The following is a 20267-nucleotide window of genomic DNA, read 5'->3' on the forward strand; positions in this document are numbered from 1 at the left end:
TTTTCTACGTGTTGGATGCCCAGATGGTAATAAATACCAGTCTGATTTTTCCATGAGGGTTAAATGGCATGGTAACAAATCAATTGGAAGTTCCGTCTGACAAAATACATGTGACGTTATCGTAGTCTGGCGTTTCAAATTTTTAACCTATTCCACAATTAAAACTTTTCCTACAAAGTAAGTTATCAATCGAAATAGCACAGAAAACGACAATAAATATCGTTCCCATGCCACCAGATGGACAAAAGGTAGAATACTTTCTTTAGTTACACCTCCTGAGATTTTCAAAATTTATAAATCAAACAGGATGCCGAGGAAATACCCGTGTTGAGCTGCCCCCCCCCCCACTTGCAAAAATTTAAAAACAAATAGCCCTGATTTATGAGCTATTTATGAGCTCTCATATTCCGCAAACTAAAAATTTTGAGCTCGTTCCACTGAGCAGGAATTTAATACCCTAGTGGGGGGGGCTGAGTCAGCCCCCCCACTACTTAAAAATAGGAATATTGAATCGGTTTTTGCGGCAGAATTACGAGCTATTTATGAGCTCTTGAAATTATATAGTTTCGATTTTTGAGCTCTGCATTTTTTAAAACATGCATTTTTTTCACAAATAATTAAAATCTTTGATCTTTAATAACTTAAAAAGTATTGACTTATTTGATTAACTTTATATAATAAATTTTGCTTTTAATTTGTTCTTTTATTGATTTGTGCAGTTATTTTTTATAAAATAATTTTCACCCCCGAGAAGGGGCGGTATCCACCCTCAGGGTAAAGGCGCAAGGTGGTACCATGTCACCTTTCTTTCTTGACGTATCCTCTAACCACTGACCAATTTTCGTGAAGATCGATGAAGGTTCACCGAAATTGAAGGTAATCGTTGATTTTTACCTTCAGTGACTGCACTATACAAAATAAATTGCAATTTACTGATCTAAATGCGCGTAATTTGGAATCTTATAAATTATTAAATGATATGTAGTCGCCAAATAATTAGTTTAACGCATTTTAAGTACAACTTTCTCTTAAGCCGGGAAGATAGGGTGGTTTTCTTGCGAAGGGGTTGTAGCTCAATAATCGAAATGCCCTTGATTTAATAGTTTATTCTTAGAGTATATAAGCTACAGGAATTATATCCGCAATACGATATATTTTAAGTTTTCTCAGCATCTTTCTCTTAAGTTAAATCAATTAAAGGGTTGTTTGGGGGTGAAGGGGATGAGCTCAAAAATCGAAACTATATATTTTCAAGAGCTCATAAATAGCTCGTAATTCTGCCGCAAAAACCGATTCAATATTCCTATTTTTAAGTAGTGGGGGGGGGGCTGACTCAGCCCCCCCCACTAGGGTATTAAATTCCTGCTCAGTGGAACGAGCTCAAAATTTTTAGTTTGCGGAATATGAGAGCTCATAAATAGCTCATAAATCAGGGCTATTTGTTTTTTAATTGTTGCAAGTGGGGGGGGGGGCAGCTCAACACGGGTCGAGGAAATTAAGATGAGAGAATTTTAAATAATTCACAACTCATCTGCTCAGCGTGGTAAAAGTTCCAACAAGAATGATTCCTTAATACTCAACAAAAGAGTATGAATTAAAAATGTGAATTAAAAATGTATAAACATTTTCAATTTCTTTGCAACACGAAAATGCAGCAGCTGCATAATACTCCGGTTAAGTCGGAGAGTGCAGGAAGAGTTTATACCGGTTTCGGAGGTTTTTCCCCCTCATCAGTAGTCCCATATCCTCTTCTCTCCGACTTTCCCAGGTATCACACTTTTGGCCTTTCCGAATTGCAAAGAAAGAAATGTCACGGATGAACTAGAGCGATCTACCGAAAGACAAAGTAAGTTATCAATCGAAGTAGCACAGAAAACGACAATAAATATCGTTCCCATGCCACCAGATTAACAACAGGTGGACTACTTTCTTTGGTTACACCTCCTGAGATTCTCAAAATTTATAAATCAAACAGGATGCCGATGTAATTAAGATGAGAGAATTTTAAATATTCACAACTCATCTGCAGGTGCATCTATTGCCACGCTGAGCAGATGAGTTGTGAATTATTTAAAATTCTCTCATCTTAATTTCCTCGGCATGTCTGTTTGATTTATAAATTTTAAAAATCTCAAGAGGTGTAACCAAAGAAAGTATTTCACCTGTTGTCAATCTGGTGGCATGGAAACGATATGTGTTGTCGTTTTCTGTGCTACTTCGATTGATAACTTACTTTGGTTTTAGGTAGGTGGCTCTAGTTCATCCGTGACATTTCTTTCTTTGCAATTCGGAAAGGCTCAATGTGTGATACCAGGGAAAGTCGGAGAGAAGAGGATATGGGACTACTGATGAGCGGGAAAAGACCTCCGAAACCGGTATAGACTCTTCCTTCACTCTGTGATTTAACCAGAGCATTATGAAGCTGCTGCATTTTTGTGTTGCAAAGAAATTGAAAATGTTTATACATTTTTAATTCATTTACTATTTTGTTGAGTATAAAGGAATCTTTTTTGTTGGAACTTTTACCACGCATAGCAGATGAGTTATGAATTATTTAAAATTCTTTCATCTTAATTTTCTCGGCATCCTGTTTGATTTATAAATTTTGAAAATCTCAGGAGGTGTAACCAAAGAAAGTATTCCACCTGTTGTCAATCTGGTAGCATGTCAACGATATTTATTATCGTTTTCTGTCCTAGTTTGATTGATAACTTACTTTGTCTTTCGGTACTGTGTGATACCTGGAAAGTCGGAGAGAAGAGGATATGGGACTAATCATGAGGGGAAAAAGACCCCCGAAACCGGTATAGACTCTTCCTGCACTCTCCAATTTAACCAGAGTATTATGCAGCAGCTGCATTTTCGAATTGAAAATGCAGCAGAAATTGAAAATGTTTATACATTTTTAGAACTTTTCCTGTTAGAGTGTACCCATACATCAAAGCTTGTCCGACTAGGCACCGTTAAACTATTAACTTTTCAGCTTGCTATTAACTAATTTTTTTTTGGTACGCGGGATCCAGGCCTAAAATAGAATAATACAGTTTTGGAATCAAAAACCCAAGAAATTTTTTAAATCAAATGGTCAAATATTTTAAAATTAAATGTAGGACTGTAATTTTAATTATACAGTACATTTCATATCTCTTGTTTGTATGAAATAATTACTCATACAACTCTAAAATATTACCAACCACGTTCGGTTTGTGTTTGTTTAGTTTTAACTGAGTTTCCAGCAATTTTCTAATTATTATTCTAATGTGTTTTGTGTAGTATATACATTCTCATATCAGCAATATACATATACACATACACTGTTTTTCCCGCTACTCTTTTTTTCACTCGTCTTTTATCTAGGCATTCATATCTTGTTATCCTTACGAGTGGATTGCAGGATATAAAAACATGTTTTTTTCTATCAGACTATTCTCTTATGGTTCTTAATACATTTAATCTTCTATTCTTTTTTTTGTAATAGATGTTTGCTATCACATTCATTCATTCAAATCATCGACCATTTCTCATTCGTATCTTCTTCTTCATGTATTATTTCCTTTAAGAAATTGAACAATCAACATGGTAATTAGCACTTTCAAAATTGTTGATCTAAAGGGATCATCAGATCTCTGTTGCTCTCAAATTGTTTAATCAGAAGATGCTTCTCCTTTCTACCCTGAACTCTGACTTGTATTATTAATTTCAGCAAGTTATAATACTCGCTCTCTTGACATCTTCCGAATATTGCATTTCTATAATTTTAATAGTACCTATCTAAAACCTATTTCCCTTTTATAATTTGATTCCGATCTTATTCGTAATATTCTGTACTATGTAGGTCCATACTTCGAAGTCGGTTTCGTTTAAAAGGTTTTTCTTTAATCTCAAAGCTTTCAACCCATAAAATAATATAGAGAACACTTATCCCAGAAGGTATCATTAAAGAAATTGTAAAATCCTTGCTACCGAATACTTTTTTTTAATTTTGTTGGCAGCATTTCTTTCTTCTTTCTTCTTTTGTCTTTTAGTTCGTCCAATTTTGAACATAGACTTCCTCCAGTTTCCTCCATTCGCTTCTGTTTAGTGCTTTCTGTTTCCAGTGTTTTCCTCATATCTTTCCAATGTTATCTCCCCATCTCATCTGGGTCGTCCTCTTGCTCTCTTGGTCCATGGTACATGGTCTTCATTGTTATATTGTGGTATTCCACCTATTGCATTATAACCTAAAGTATTTCATCCTTATCCTATTCTTTTAATATCGTCTGTGTACTCAATATTTTTATTTTTAAAACTCAATTAACTTTGTTTCCCATGTATTGTTAGACTCTCTTGGCTTCCTTCCTGACGATTTTACAAGTTATTCAATCGCAGTATCTCAAATGATACTGACCATGTTCCTCTAAATTGTATTAGGACCTCCTTTCATATTAGATCACTTGTTTTTTACCATTTTTGCACTGAATAGACCTCATCTTTTAACATCCACCACCTGACTAATTCTGTTTCTTTCCGATATTTTGGTTTAGTTTCACTTTTTACTTCGATTCCAGGTACAAGAAACTTGTTTTCTTGGCTTACTATATTAATAACTATTACATTGCAGCCCTTAAATTCATGTATATCTTCTTTTCATCATCCAGCCTCAAAAGTCCACTGCTGAACATAGGCCTCTTCCTCTTGTTTCCAACCCTGTATATCCTGCGCCGCTCTCATCCAATTTTTATTTAACCTTCTTAAATCGGCAATCCATTTTGTAGGCGGTCGACCATTCATAGTTCGGTAGTCCTCCATTTATAGTGCTTCATACCATGTCTTAGATTGGCACATTAAAATAATCTCCTATTATAACTTTCTCCTCTGATGGAATATCACTTAGTATGTCTCCTAATTGATCATATAAAGATTTTCTTCATTCTCTCACAGCCATGATTGAGGATCACACACACAGCCACACACAACATTAAATAATTCTTTATTCTTCCGTATTCCATATTCTTCCATTCTACAATAAGTAATATGGAGTTTGGCATATGAAATGTGTCTATTGTATATTGATTTATGACTCCTTTCAGGCTGACACCTCAGTGGATACAGGAAGTAGCAATAAGGGATGAAAGGGAAAAGTTAGTGTAGTCTTTAAAGGTTTTAACCTCCTATTTTGTTAAGCCTCCATCGATTTTCATGAAAAATGGTGACTAGTTAGAGCATACCCCAAGAAATTTAAATGATTTGGTGCCAACTTGCACTTTTACCCTGGGGGTGCACCAATTCTCGGGGGTGAAAACTATTTTATTAAAAATAACCGCACAAATCGATAGAGGGACAAATTATAAGTGAAATTTGCTATATTCTATCATGTTATTATTATTATTTATATCATGTTATTAAAATAAATCAATACTTTTTGAGTTATTAAAGATCAAAGATTTGTCTGTTTAAGAGCACATGGGTGAAGTTACGGATGATAAAAAAACATATTAATTAATTGTATGTTACTAAAATATTATTTTTATATTATTTCGATATTATAAATTTAGCAAAATTGTATTCGAATATGTCAAATGTACCCATTATTAGACACCCCCAGTTTCTGGACATATTCAGTTTATATTGATAGAAAAAATTCAATTAAATATCGAAATAATATAAAAATAATATTTTACTAACATACAATTAATTAATATGCTCTTTTTATCACCCGTAACTTCACGCATATGCTCTTAAATAGACAAATCTTTTATCTTTTTTATTTTTAAATAAAAAAGTATTGATTTATTTTAATAACATGATATAACAAATTTTACTTAAAATTTTTCCCTCTATCGATTTGTGGGGTTATTTTAAATAAAATTGTTTTCACCCGCGGGAAGTGGTGGTATTCACCACCAGGTTAATAGCGCAAGTTGGCACCAAATCAGTTTTATTTCTTGAGGTATGCTCTAACTGGTCACCTATTTTCATGCAAATTAATAGAGGGTTAACAAAATAGGAGGTGGAAACCTTTAATGATTGCACTAACTTTCCCCTTTCATCCCTTATTGCTACTTCCTGTATCCACTGAGGTGTCAGCCTGAAAGGGGTCATAATTGTCAATATACATGGACACATTTCACAGGAAAAACTCCATATTACTTATGACGATGATTTTTCGGCTTTAGCTCTCGGTCTATAAGTACAGATTTCATTGACATTATTCTCTCACTCGTTCTTACAACTTCTGCTACGTTATTTTTCACTTCACTCTCAGCAATTATTATACCAGCTCCATTCCTAGTGTTACTTTTTCCTGCATACCACAATTTGTATCCTTCATCTAGTGCTTTCGCTATTTGTCCTGTCCACGTAATCTTTGAAAGCAAATAATTTGTACTCTACTTCTTTCATCCACACTCCACACTTTTACCTATAAGACTTCCAAGGTTCAAAAAGAACGCAGCTTACTTTTTCTAACCTGTAATGGTATAATGGTCTAAAATATTTGATCATTTTGTTGATTTATTTGTGTTATATATTACAGACGTATTAAAAATAAAATAGGGTTTAAAAGTATTAAAAAAATGGTATTATTTGCATTTAATTATTTAAAAACAAAGAATAGTTATTTTGGTATTCGAATCCTTTTCGTGGTCTTCCCACTGATGGTATTGGGAACCGTCGCTCGCCGTTTTTACTAATCTACTTGTTCTCATTCGAATTATATGATTGGTCCATTCTAGTCTTCTCTATCAAACCTAGCCTTTGATGTTCTTCACTTTGCATCTTCTGACTGGTGTCTGACCATCGATTTTTTTAACGATTTTTATCTGTACTCTTTCTAGCATTCTTTTTGCTCTCTTTGTGTCAAGTCATGTTCCTGATGCGTATGTCATTATTGGTCTGATATCCGTTCTGTAAATCTTGCCTTTCATTTCTTTCCCGATATTTTTATTGCGGCTCTGTTTGTTCTATTCACTTGGTAATCCTCTTATCTTTTGTGTTTTCTGTAGCTAGATAGTGTGATGCCCAGGTATTTAAACTTCATCATCACTTGTTGTATTATCTGACTCTCCAGCTACATTTTATATCTGAGTAGATTTGCTGTTATAACCAATACTTTTCTACTTTTTGGGAAAATTAACGTGTTAAATTTCTAGCGGTTATATTAAGTTAATGAAGCATGCGTTGGAACTCGTCTTTACTTTGAGAAAATTGTGTTGTCTGCATATCAGATTATTTTATGTAGTTTTTCTCAAATTTAGTATCGTTTTTGTTCTAACTTTATGATTTCTTTCATGATCAGTTGAACTATAGAAGGCTCAAGCAATCTCCGTGTCTTATCCGATTACAAGCTTCAACTGGGCTAGTTGACATTGATAGTTTCAACATTGACTTGAAATAATACCAAAATAATTCTCACTTGACCTAAACAAATAATAACATTTTTTCCTAAACAAAAATTAATTCAACTCAAAATCAAATTTAAACTTTATAAAAACATTTCCAAAATATTCAAAATACAAAAATAGCTAACTTTTGCTTAAAATTAAGAGCGTAAAAAACGTCGAGGCTGCACCACCAAACCTATTCGACATCTTCAAACCCAAAGATGCAGCAAACGCAGACAAGGATGGAGCAAAACCAGAAGACAAGCCCGCAGATGGTACCAAACCCGCAGATGAAACCAAACCTGCAGACGGAACCACAGAGGCTAAGCCCAACATCTTCGATGTTTTTAAGCCAAAGGTAAGAGCTTGATTTGCTAAGTGGGGTCAGTAATGGTGTGTAAAGTGATTAATATGGTGTTTTAATGCGAATATGTGCCAACACGGTAACCTAATCAAAACGATAATTAATTAATGTAATAATTTTCTGTATCTTTCCATTACCGTCTTCAAAATGTTTCCAATTAGTCAAAAAAAAAATAAAACTAATTTCAAGTAAAGAAAGTCCTATAATTAGTAGATTGTAAATATGCCTACAGGTTGGGCTAAAGAAAACATAGTCCAGAAAGCCACTGCGCATCCGCTAGGAAAAATATTCCGATTCGGATTTTTTGCACAATCTTACTCAAAAAGGGCCCCTTTTAACAAATTTGCATGTTGCCAGGACCAATAGTGGGTAAAAAATTTTTTAAACGTTTTTTTTGTTTTTTTCCTAAAATTATTTTTTTTGCATGGAACAAAGTTTTTTTAGGTTTTTCGGATCATTCCAAACAGAAAAGGTCTTTAGTGACATTTCTCTAAAGAAAGTTGATAGTTTTTGACATATAAGCGATTGAAAATTGAAAAATTGCGAAATTGGACATATTTAACCCTTAAAAACTATATGAAAAACTAAAAATTTGAATGTTGCCAAGGTAGGTAGGTATCCTATAAACATCGATTGATGAAATCCAGAAGAGTTTTTTGCAATACAATATTCAAAACTCCTTTGTTTTTTAATTGCTAATCAAGCGTGAGCGACACTATTTTCCACCGACAGTATGGTGCAAATGAAAGGAATAAATTAGGTATTTCGTAAACCGGCAACTTTAAGGAAAAATCCCGAAACAGGTCGATTTTTATTTTTAAGTTATGATATTGTGGCATATATGGTATACTAGTGACGTCATCCATCTGGGAGTGATGACGTAATCGATGATTTTTTTAAATGAGAATAGGGGTCGTGTACTAGCTCACTTGAAAGGATCTTCAATTTTCTATTCAGTAATATAAACATTTATATAATTATTTATACAGGGTGTCCTTCTACTTCTTTTTTTGTCAAATAATTTAATTTAATAAAAATTTTATGGACACCCTGTATAAATAATTATGTAAATGTTTACATTACTGACTAGAGAATTGAAGAACCTTTCAAATGAGCTACCACACGACCCCTATTCTCATTTAAAAAAATCATCGATTACGTCATCACGCCCCGACGGATGACGTCACTAGTATACCATATATGCCACAGTATCATAACTTACAAATAAAAATCGACCTGTTTCGGGTTTTTTCCTTAAGAGGAAACAGTAGCGATCAACAGGTAGCGAAAACGCGTTCCAAGATTGCGGCTGTAATTTTGAATATTTTTTCGATATATTTGGCACACGTATTCGTAATACAATAAAGAATGGCGATACAGAGCCCAATTTGAAATATATATTACTATGTGGAAATTACTCTGTAATTAAATACAAAATTAAAAAAACGAGCCTGTACCGCCATTAAGAAGAACAAAAAATACACTTTCTTCAAATAAACTTTTTTATCCGATGCCTAGATTTTGTGTCATTTTGGAACTACTAATTAAATTAAAAATGTTAGTAGTTCCAAAATGACACAAAATCTTGGTATCGGATAAAAAAGTTTATTTGAAGAAAGTGTATTTTTTTGTTCTTCTTAATGGCGGTACAGGCTCGTTTTTTTAATATTGTATTTAATTACAGAGTAATTTCCCCATATTAATATATTTTTCAAATTGGGCTCTGTACCGCCATTATTTATTATATTACGAATACGTGTGCCAAATATCTCAAAAAAATATTCAAAATTACAGCCGCAATCTTGGAACGCGTTTTTGCTACCTGTTGATCGCTACTGTTTCCTCTTAAAGTCGCCGGTTTACGAAATAACGAATTTATTCCTTTCATTTACACCATACTTTATACACATGCAACGGTGGAATATATTTTGAATACTGTATTGCAAAAAACTCTTCGAGATTTCATCAATCGATGTTTAAAGAATATCTACCTACCTTGGCAACATTCAAATTTGTCTTTCACATAGTTTTTGAAGGTTAAAAATGGCCGATTTCGCAATTTTTCAATTTTTAATCGCTTATATGTCAAAAACTATCAACTTTAGAGAAAAGTCACTAAAGACCTTTTCTGTTTGAAATGATCCAAAAAACCTAAAAAAACTTTGTTCTATGCAAAAAAAATAATTTTAGGAAAAAAACAAAAAAACCTTTAAAAATTTTTGACCGACTTTTGGTCCTGGCAACATGAAAATTTGTTAAAAGGGGTCCTTTTTAAATAGGATTGTGCAAAAAATCCGAATCGGAATATTTTTCCTAGCTGATGCGCAGTGGCTTTCTGGACTAACAGTCCACCTCGATATTTGACAATAGTTATTAGATTTAAAGGGAATGACGAAACAGATCGATTTTGTTAACCCGTCAATGCCTTTCTAATGATATGCCGCACATGGTATATTTTCTATTTAAAATGAGAAGTTGGTGAAGTGCAAGGGAGGGGGTTGACAAATAAAAGATATGTGTACCGTAAAAATGTGTACCCTTAAAAGAAAAATCGACCTGTTTCAGAATTTCCTTAAAATCTAATAATTACTGCCAAATATCGAGGTAAACTCTTTTCTTTGGACTACCCTGTATTAAAAAAAAATGGTAATTTACTTTCTGCCGTAAAAGAAAGTAGTTTTCGTTTATATAGGTCTAACTTTTGCAAATTAATTCCTCTACACCAGAATTAAGTAGCATAATCTTTTTTGTAATTTTTTTTGTTAACTCTAAGACAGGGATTTTCTTGGAACTTCTCCGAAAGCGCATCCTTACCTTCCTTATCTTCCAATGTTTCGCCATTTCCATTGCAATCTTTCAAAGTGCAATTTTTTGCACAACAACTGTGCCATAGATGAAGAAATCCACATATTTGGATCCAATACGTAGGCCTGCCTTGTATCTTTCCCGAAACACTGCGAAGAGTTGAGATTTTTTTAGCATACGATTCCTCTTTTCTTCTTTAAGTACGTCGTCTTCCAAGAATTGGCGGTGGTTCTTGCGCCAAGATTGTTCTTCGTCTAGGACCATGTTTCTTCTATTTTTCCCTACTATTATATTTATGTAGTAAATAAATTCAGGATTTCTTCCCACTTGGCTAAAGTACTCTAATTTTCTAATTTTTATGGTATTTAGTACCCCTCTTTCTTTGTTTAACCGCTGAAAAACTGTTATATTTGTCACTATGCTCATCTGCGATATTCTCAATACTCGGTGGTACGACCACAACTCGAAAGTCTCAATTTTTGAACACGCTGTTTCAGTGGGAGTCCATGCTTCTATCCCATGTAGCAGAATGCTGAAGACATAACAACGTAATATCCGCATTCTCAAGAGGAATCTGGCTTTCTGTTTGTTAATACCTTTTGCATCTTCTTAAGTCATGTTCTGGCTTGCTCTATTCTGCTTTTGATTTCCTCAGTCCCACTTTTTTCAATAGCCTAAATATTGGTATTATTGTACTCTCTACATTATTTCTTTATCTATTCTGATATCAGTTAAATTATAAGCTACATTTTTGGTCTTTGCTGATGACTTTTGAGTATATATCATATATAGAGAGCCGAATATATGCAAAGTGCATATAGATGCATATATTGCATATTTTCAGACAACAAACACAACATTGCATATTTAAGCTAAACACGATTTATTTTGCATATTTTAAAAATAAATTATATAAAAGTATAAAATTTTCCTCTCTTAGTTGGAATTTTATAACTTCGTTATGAACGAGCTCGTTATTTATCTATCTATCTCTCATCTGAACTTTCCCATTACTACCTGAATTTAACAGTTATGGGTGTTCCCAGAAAAATATTATTTTATTAGCGTAGCAAGTCGTAGGTACCTACCTGCTTTTAAGGGTCTAATAATTAATTTGTCAGTTTCCGGCCAACATTTGTTTAAAGTAAACGTATCGTATTTAGTGTTGTTGAAGTTATTGGTATATATTAAATTTAAATATGTCTACCATTCAAAAAAGTGCTTGGATAAAGTGTTTTCCCGAGTTAAAGCTAAGTGGAGACAAAGTATTTTGCAAGGCCTGTTCCAAAATCGTAAGTTACATTCATTTTCATATTTCATTTTTTAAATGAGGAACTGACAAACAAAAGCATCATGTCCCACAAAGAAATTTTTCTGGAAAGAGTGTTTTTATTCGACAAATTCGCTTTTACTTCTATAAAGACGGACATAGAGAGAAGCATCAAAATACAAAAATCCATCAAATTGTAGACAATTCCGCTTTTGTTCTTTAGCTTAAGTAACGTACTTTGTTCTTTAAGTTACGTACAAATTGCTAAAGAACTTATGTTCATAAAAGTTCATTTTAGTTTTTTACCAGATCTAATAAAGTCATTAGAACACAGGAATTTACAATTAAATGATTCGGTTAATCTTGTTAACACTTTTTCTGCTCATTGTCAAAAAATTGCCGAAAATACAGGGATTACAATTAGAAATAAATTAAAAAATGGTTTAGAAAAAAATGAGGGCTTCGATTGTTTGAGGAAAGTTGTACGTATTTTTGAAGGCAACTTTTCTGAAGATCTTACGACTTAATATATTGTTTTATTTTTGAGTATTTTTAATACGCATTTGCATATTTAGACAAATTTAGACAAAATACCTGCATATTTGTAGTAAAAGTAATGCATATATATGCGCATATTTTGGTAATGTTGTGTTGCATATATTCCGCTCTCTAATCATATATGATTTTGAGTACCTATATATGAATTTTGTGTATATCAACTTTCTGATCCATTTGTTTACTATGGTCAATTACGGCTAATAAAATATTGGTGAATCATCTTTGTCCATTGCGAGCACATCTGTCATCAGCATATCTAAGTTGTTATTAACTGCATGGTCAATTATACCTTAGGTTTTTTCTTTCATAGCTACTCTGAAAACCTTTTCTGGATATAAATTAAACAAAAGTGGAGAGTGCACATATTCCTGTCGAAATCCTCTCATAGGATGATTTTCAGAAACAACTTTAGTACATCGTTACTAAACTAATTGATCTGTGCTATTTACAATACATGCTCTTATCTTTCTTAGTTATCGCCAATAATGTTGATTTAAGCCAATTTTTAGGACTTATTCCGCTCTTGCATAAACAGTGACGCAAGTTTAATAGGAGTGAGATAGGTCTACCTCTTTAAGCATGTTGTTCCTTTTTTGTTCTCATAAAAATTTTGAATCAGGTACAGCAGGTGCTTCAATATATCAACTTTATTCATATTTATGAGGGTCTTGTGTTTTCTTGTCGTTGATTTAGTCGTTAATGAGTTGTTAATGAGTCTCTTCCATATTATTTAATGCTTCAAATGGAATAGCAACCTATAACAGGGCAATTTGTCTTCATCTATTGCCAATTTTTTGGTGAAAATTTTAAACGGTCTATGCATTACAATATTTTTTTGCGCTTTATTATGTCATTCGTTGTATGTTTAATCCATTTGTAGGTACTTTAGGTGCATTACCGTAGGTGTCCGTTTTCCTCCTAATCTTCCAAGAAACTTCTTTTTTTGTACTTCACAATAAGCACCTTTGCAAATTTTTGCAGTTGTTTCAATTCAGTCTCCTTTAAATGTGTCTCTTTAAAAACTAACAAAGAAAAATCCTTATATAAAACTCCTACCTTCAAAACTAACCTGGCGAATTTTAAAATGTATTGGACCAACAATGGAAATAAAAATAAACTGTACATTGTACTCAAGTTAAAAATATCAGCCATTTCCTTCCTGAAAAAAATACAAAAAGAGGTTATCCTATTTTATCAGCCAATTAATTAGCAAAGATCAATATCTTGTTTATTCGTTACGATAAAGTTAGAAAATAAAAATATCATCAATATTTTGTTTAAACTTTTTCATTTCCCCATTAGGAAATAATGTCCATGATAAAAATTTAGTTTTGGTACAATAAAAGTACACAAGTTTTTATATCTGTTCATCGAACGCCATATTTTCAAAATACACACCATTGGTTAATATATAAGGGAATGTAGTTACTAAAAAAGTGTAGTTTGTTTTTTAAAAAAGTGTTTTGGCAAAGTGTCAGTGAGTTTACAACTACACCATTTTGTAATGCCATTGTGAACACAGGAAATGTAGTGTCATGGATAATCAGTGGAATCAGTTTCTTCATGTTAGTTAATTTTTGTATATTTTCTACATGGTAAGATTAATTTACAAGTAGTGTTTGATTTTACTGATGTACATTAAATCTAACTTAATTTCAAAGTTAAAAATGCTACATTCTTTTATGATTATGATAGTTTTTTTACATTTTTTAGGGATTTTACAATTTGTGGACTAGTATAATCTACGTTTTTTTTATTGTTTAATTCAATCAAATTATTTGCTACTTATAATGTATCGAACATACTTTACTACGATTAATTTTAAACCATTTTTCCGACTAATAAATACAAGAATGATCAAACATCTAATTTTCAACTCCTCAAATTATTTTAACTTTTTTCAACTTACAATAAATACAAATGACTGGAGTTTCTGATTCTTAGTCAAAAAGCTTAGATTTTTCTACAGGATCTTTTTAGGCATAAAGCTATTTATGTTTCTTGTCATAGAACCCTAAACGTTGGTGAAAGACGCTCCAAATTTGGGATGAAATTCATTCAGTTTTTATTTCTGAATATGTAGTAAATATATGAATTACATTTTATAGAGATTGTTATACATATTTTTTTATCATTTCTCTTTGTGCTTATCTCTATATGGGGTCATCTTAACAGACATGTCCTGCCTATGCATCCCTTACCAGATCTTCCTCCTCTTACATCCAGGAACATATAATTTTGAAATTCTATTATTTAATGATTACCAGTTTGGCGTTCAACATATAGTCGATAATCTGAGACACAACTGTCTACACTACAATCACAATAAAAATGCACTAGAAATAAACAAGCACGAGGAGCACTTCCAAATCATGATTTGGAAGTGCTCCTCGAACATTCAACGTGTCTTGGCTTGTTTATTTCTATATAGTTCATTTTTATTGTGATTGTAGTGTAGCCAGTTGTGTCTCCGATTGGCGAATCGACTATATCTATGTTACCCGTTGTACCAGATATAACTGTTATATGTTGATGTAATGTGCCATTACTCTTCATGGGTGAATGTCAAACTGCATTAGGCCTATATTTAAGTTCCATGTAGTTAGAAGTTATTATCTATGTGATATTCTCATTCCATGTATGATATTGTTATGTCCTCTACAACTACCAGAAAGTTAAAGGTTGTCTCACCCTCTATAACACCTATTAGTTTGGGTAGATTATCGGAGAATAGGCCATTTTTGGGCAAAGTTATTTACCAGCAATTTTATTGCTGGAATCGAAACTTATGATTGTATATATTAATAATATAGGTATGCAAAGTCCGCAGATAGTGTGCTACTTTCTTTATAAACAAGATGGCGCTCGAAAATCGTGTTTTTTTTTTTCAATTTTTGCTCTATAACTCCAAAGATTTTAACTTTACACCAAAACACCCAAATAAAAATTCACTGTAACTAAATTCTGCATAGAGGCGGGTTTTTTTCGATTTACTTCGACGAAAATTTTCCCCGGAAAATGCGGGGTTTTCCAACAAAATCTTTAATTTTCAATTAAAATTTTAGATAAGTAATTTTTTATTAATAATTAAATAACTTGGTAATATCACAGCTCTTTTCGTATAAATTATAATTCCAGTAGCCGATGGAAATTAAATGAACAATTTAGCAACAATTGAATTGTTAATTAAAAATTTACGGTCGTTATAATAACCACAATAATTAAGATACATAAGAATTACTATGATTTTTGTATAAAAAGACACTGTACCTATCTAATGTACTTTACAGAATTGAAATTGGACTATTTAAGCGTCCTTAGGAATATTTTAAAATTAAAACAATTTTTTTCTTAAAAACAAATGGAATATCTCGGGAAATATTGAATTAATTTAAATTATAAAAACAGTATTGGAAAAAAAGCGACAGGACGCTTCTTTTAAAAGAAAAAATGTTTAATTATGATGAGTGGTTCCTGAGATACAACAGGTCAAATTTTCATATCTTTAAAATACTCATAACATATTTTATTATAATAAAAACTATCGATATTACAAGTGAAAGATGCCAAAAATAGCAAAATTCCAATCAAAAATTAGGCTGTAGAAAATATAATCTCAAAGTTCAAAATCGGTATACGTTAAAAAAATGCATTTTCTCGGTATCCCATGGAGCAAGTTTTTTCATTATTTTTTTGTTCCCTAGTAACTCGAGTAGTGCCATCTAACTATCGCATTATTAAATGTCAAAGTTGCTGTTGTTTTGTTATAATAAATTAATTTTTTTATTATAACAAAAATGTTTAATTTGTTTAAATAAAGATTGTTTAAATAGTTATACAGCTTTCAAATGAGAATATTTGTGTTTTTAACGTTAAAAGATACACGTGTAGTAAGTTTTTCTAAAAAAAAGTCTACAACTGGAAAAATATGTATAGTTTTCTTTTCTTATAAATAAATTAATCTATTATAACAAAACAAAAAAAAAAAAAGAATGTGTGTGTACTTTGTACGCACGTAAGAAGATATTCTTCTATTTTATAGGTAATTTCAACGAAGTAAATATACTTAACAGGTTATTTGTATTTTATTTAAAAATTAAACTAACTTTCTTATCTACCACTTTCAAAAAATCTTTATTAAAACAACCAAAAATAAAAAAAATATGAATCGCCCAGGATTCGAACCCGCGTCATTCCAATCTCGGAGCTAACGCCCTAGCAACTACACCAGCGAGGTCCTTGTAATTGACATGTAAGTTTCGAATATAATTACACAACACGGCGACAAATAGTGTAAATATTTTATTATTTTTTAACTATTTAGAATGGGAAATAAGCCACAATATTATTAAAAAATGATTTTTATTAACGTTTCGACGCCCAAATCGGGTGCCGTTGTCAAAATACAAAATACTATTAACATAAACAAAAATGTTGTTGCTTAGTTAATGTCACCGTTGCATGTGGTTGTCTTTTTAAAGACAGATCACATGCTATGATTTTTTTGACGGATATTCTTGAGTTGGGGTTGATTTCATGTAATCGAATGAACTTATCTTTCAGTAAAGTCGTCCCAGGAACGTAACTCATAAATATTGGCAATATCATTTTAAAGTCTTCTACTTTAAAATGTATCATATGTATCTGAATTGCCGATATAAATGAGTCAAATTAAATAAATTATTAGAAGAATTTTTTTTACTAAGCAACAACATTTTTGTTTATGTTAATAGTATTTTGTATTTTGACAACGGCACCCGATTTGGGCGTCGAAACGTTAATAAAAATAATTTTTTAATAATATTGTGGCTTATTTCCCATTCTAAATAGTTAAAATTGTAAAAATGCCACAAGATAATAGCTTCAGAACAACATTTTATTATTTTACTACAGAGAAACACAAATCCAAAACACAAGAATTTTAATAAATAATACATTTACTAAAAACACTAATATATTATTTTAATGACTTATTTGCACGGATACAGATACATAAACACCTATCTTGAAAGATTAGCAAGGAACTACTGTCTGTGTGCGCAGGCGTGCAGATTTATGTACAATTTTACCCTCAATCGAATCGCGCCTAAAGAAGAATATCTTCAACAAGTTTGACATTTAATAATGCGTTAGTTAGATGGCTCTACTTGGGAATAAAAAAATAATGAAGGAAATTGCTCCATGGAAAGGCGAGAAAATGCATTTTTTTAACGTAGACCGGTTTTGAACTTTGAAATTATATTTTCTCCAACCTAATTTTTGATTGGAATTTTACTATTTTTGTCAATTTTCACTCGTAATATCGATAGTTTTTATTATAATAATATATATGTTATGAGTATTTTAAAGATATGAAAATTGGTGTGGTGAAAGAGGACAAAGCAAAAAGGAGATGGTTTGAAAATTATTATCCTATTTTTTATATATTTGCCGTAAATACCGGTCAAATTTGACCGGGTATATCTCAAGAATCACTCATTACAATTAAATGGTTTTTCTTTTAGAAAAAGCACTCTGCCGGTTTTTTTCCAATACCGTTTTCATGATTTAACTTAATTTAATATTTCCCGAGATATTCTATTTGTTTATAAGCCAAAAAATTGTTTATAATTTTAAAATATTCCCGAGACCGCTCAAATAGTCCAATTTTAATTCTGTAAAGTACATTAAATAGGCACAGTACATTTTTATACAAAAATCATAGTCATTCTTATGTATCATAATTATTCTGGTTATTACAGAGACCGTACATTTTTAATTAACAATTCAATTGTTGCTAAACTGTTCATTCAATTTCCATCGTATTCTGGAATTATAATCTATACGAAAAGAGCTTTTATATTACTAAGTTATTTAATTATTTATGTACAGTTACTTATCTAAAATTTTCATTAAAAATTAAAGATTTTGTTGGAAAAACCCGCATTTTCCGGGGAAAATTTTCGTTGAAGTAAATCGGAAAGAACACTTCTTTATGCAAAATTTAGTTACGGTGAATTTTTACTTGAGTGTTTTTGGTGTAAAGTTAAAATCTTTGGAGTTATAGAGCAAAAATTGAAAAAAAGCACGATTTTCGGGCGCCATTTTGTTTATAAGAAAAGTAGCACACTATCTGCGGAATTTGCATACCTATATTATTAATATATACAATCATAAGATTCGATTCCAGCAATAAAATTGCTGGTAAATAACTTTTCCTTGTATTTTGCTAATTAGCCCAGAGTATATGTATTTCTAACCTTTCCGCGTACAACAATGAGAAGAGGAGGAAGATCCATTAAGGTATCTGTAGCTGTTGGTGATGTACATCTGAGAGCTCCTCTAGTTGCGAGGCCAGAATATGTTTGTCTCTTGCTTAATTTAAGGATGGCACTTTCTCTGCAACTATGGAAACCATACCACTGATATAAATGTATTTTCTGATTTAGTTACCACGTTATAAATGCAATATATTTTGCTGAAACTGTGTCCACCTTAACACTAATATAGATGGAGTTGACTGTTACATTAGTTATCACTCCCTTGGTTATTCATTATATCTGCTGATTCCAAGTCAAGTTAAATTATTCTAGTGTTAAACAAAGGCACTTTACTTCATTTTTATCACATTTACTTTTGTACTATTTTACTTTGGAGGAGCTGTAAATTGTCCTTTCTCAGAATTTCCATAATTATTATCTGTTTATACTGGCTGCTCTTTCTGCATGTCTTCAACTATCAGCGAAAGACAAAAAGCGCGGAAATTAGTATGAAAATTAAATTTTTCTGCGATGTGAGGAAGCATCTTCTTTAGTACCATTTTTTTTCACGTAATATGATCATTTAACATTTTTGCGATTCCGTTAGCATTTCGCATACAATTTTTGTATAAAATATTATTTACTAATGGAACATAAAAATGATGAAAGTGAATGTAAGGTTAAAATTATAATATTTTATTATGCTTTCGAAGCTCATTTAGGATCTACATTTATGTATCAGATATATTTTTTTATTTGAATACGGTCTCCATTGAATAATTTCATCCCAAAATTCGGTGGCCGAATTAGATCTTTTCAAGTATTTGACCTTTTACATAAAGACGTTTTTCAAGGAATATTAATTAAGTACCTCTAAGGTAACTCCAAAGTAAACTTCTTTGTTTACGATATAACCAATAATCTGCTGGATAAATTTAAAAATGTTTATAAAATATTTAAAATTATAAACACAAAAAATTAGTAACCGCTTCATATTATCACTAAAAGTATGTTTCACAAAAATAAATTTATAATTCTTCGTATATAAAAACAACTCTTATAAACAAAACTGCAATAAGTCTCTTGTAAAATACAGAGATCCCTCTGGATATCATAAAAACTATTGAAAACATTTACCAAAACAACAAAATAGAAGTTAAAACTTACAACTTACGGAACCTATTGATACAGGCATGGAATGAGACAAGGGTATTCACTGTCCTACGCTATTAACACTAATAATGGATGGAGTCATAAACAGCATTAGTGTAGGACGACGATACCGAATAGGGAATAATGAAATTAAAATTCTCTATTAAAGCTCTTAAAATGAAGATAGCTTTCAAAGACTACTTCACAGATTTAATGCAAGATCAAAATAATTTGAACAACATATTTTAAAGGTGGAAAATGTTTCCTGTTTAATAAGCTCCTTTAAAAATTAAGCTGACACTCTGTAAACTTGTTGCAAGAATCGAGAAACTTCGTTTTCTACGCAGATGGTAAAATCCCCAAGCTTTAAGCTATACAGGGTGTTTCATTAACAATTGTCCATATAGTAACTGGAGAAACCTTAGCACAAAATACGAAGATTTAACCCAAAACACTTAAATAAAATATTTTTCCTTACCGAGATACAGAGAGTTTTATTACAAATGTTCTGAAATGAT

The 20267-nt window shown here is 31.7% G+C and overlaps 1 protein-coding gene across 7 annotated transcripts in view; it reads left to right on the forward strand.

Moving 5' to 3' along the window:
• Window positions 1-20267, forward strand: part of LOC114327866 (uncharacterized) — an 88663-nt gene that overhangs the window by 23553 nt on the left and 44843 nt on the right. For 5 of the 7 annotated variants that reach the window (XR_007698212.1, XM_028276578.2, XM_050651319.1 and 2 more), the window contains exon 3: window positions 7525-7719. Coding sequence is in view for 6 of the 7 variants with exons in the window: in XM_028276578.2 (XP_028132379.2) it covers window positions 7525-7719 (195 nt within the window). In the remaining variant the exon portion in view is untranslated. Of the gene's footprint in view, window positions 1-7524; window positions 7720-13654; window positions 13954-20267 lie in introns of those variants that run through there. The other 2 variants (XM_050651321.1, XM_050651320.1) reach the window with 2 other exon arrangements.

The sequence above is a fragment of the Diabrotica virgifera genome, chromosome 5 (genome assembly GCF_917563875.1).
Source record: "Diabrotica virgifera virgifera chromosome 5, PGI_DIABVI_V3a".
Classification (NCBI taxonomy): domain Eukaryota; kingdom Metazoa; phylum Arthropoda; class Insecta; order Coleoptera; family Chrysomelidae; genus Diabrotica; species Diabrotica virgifera.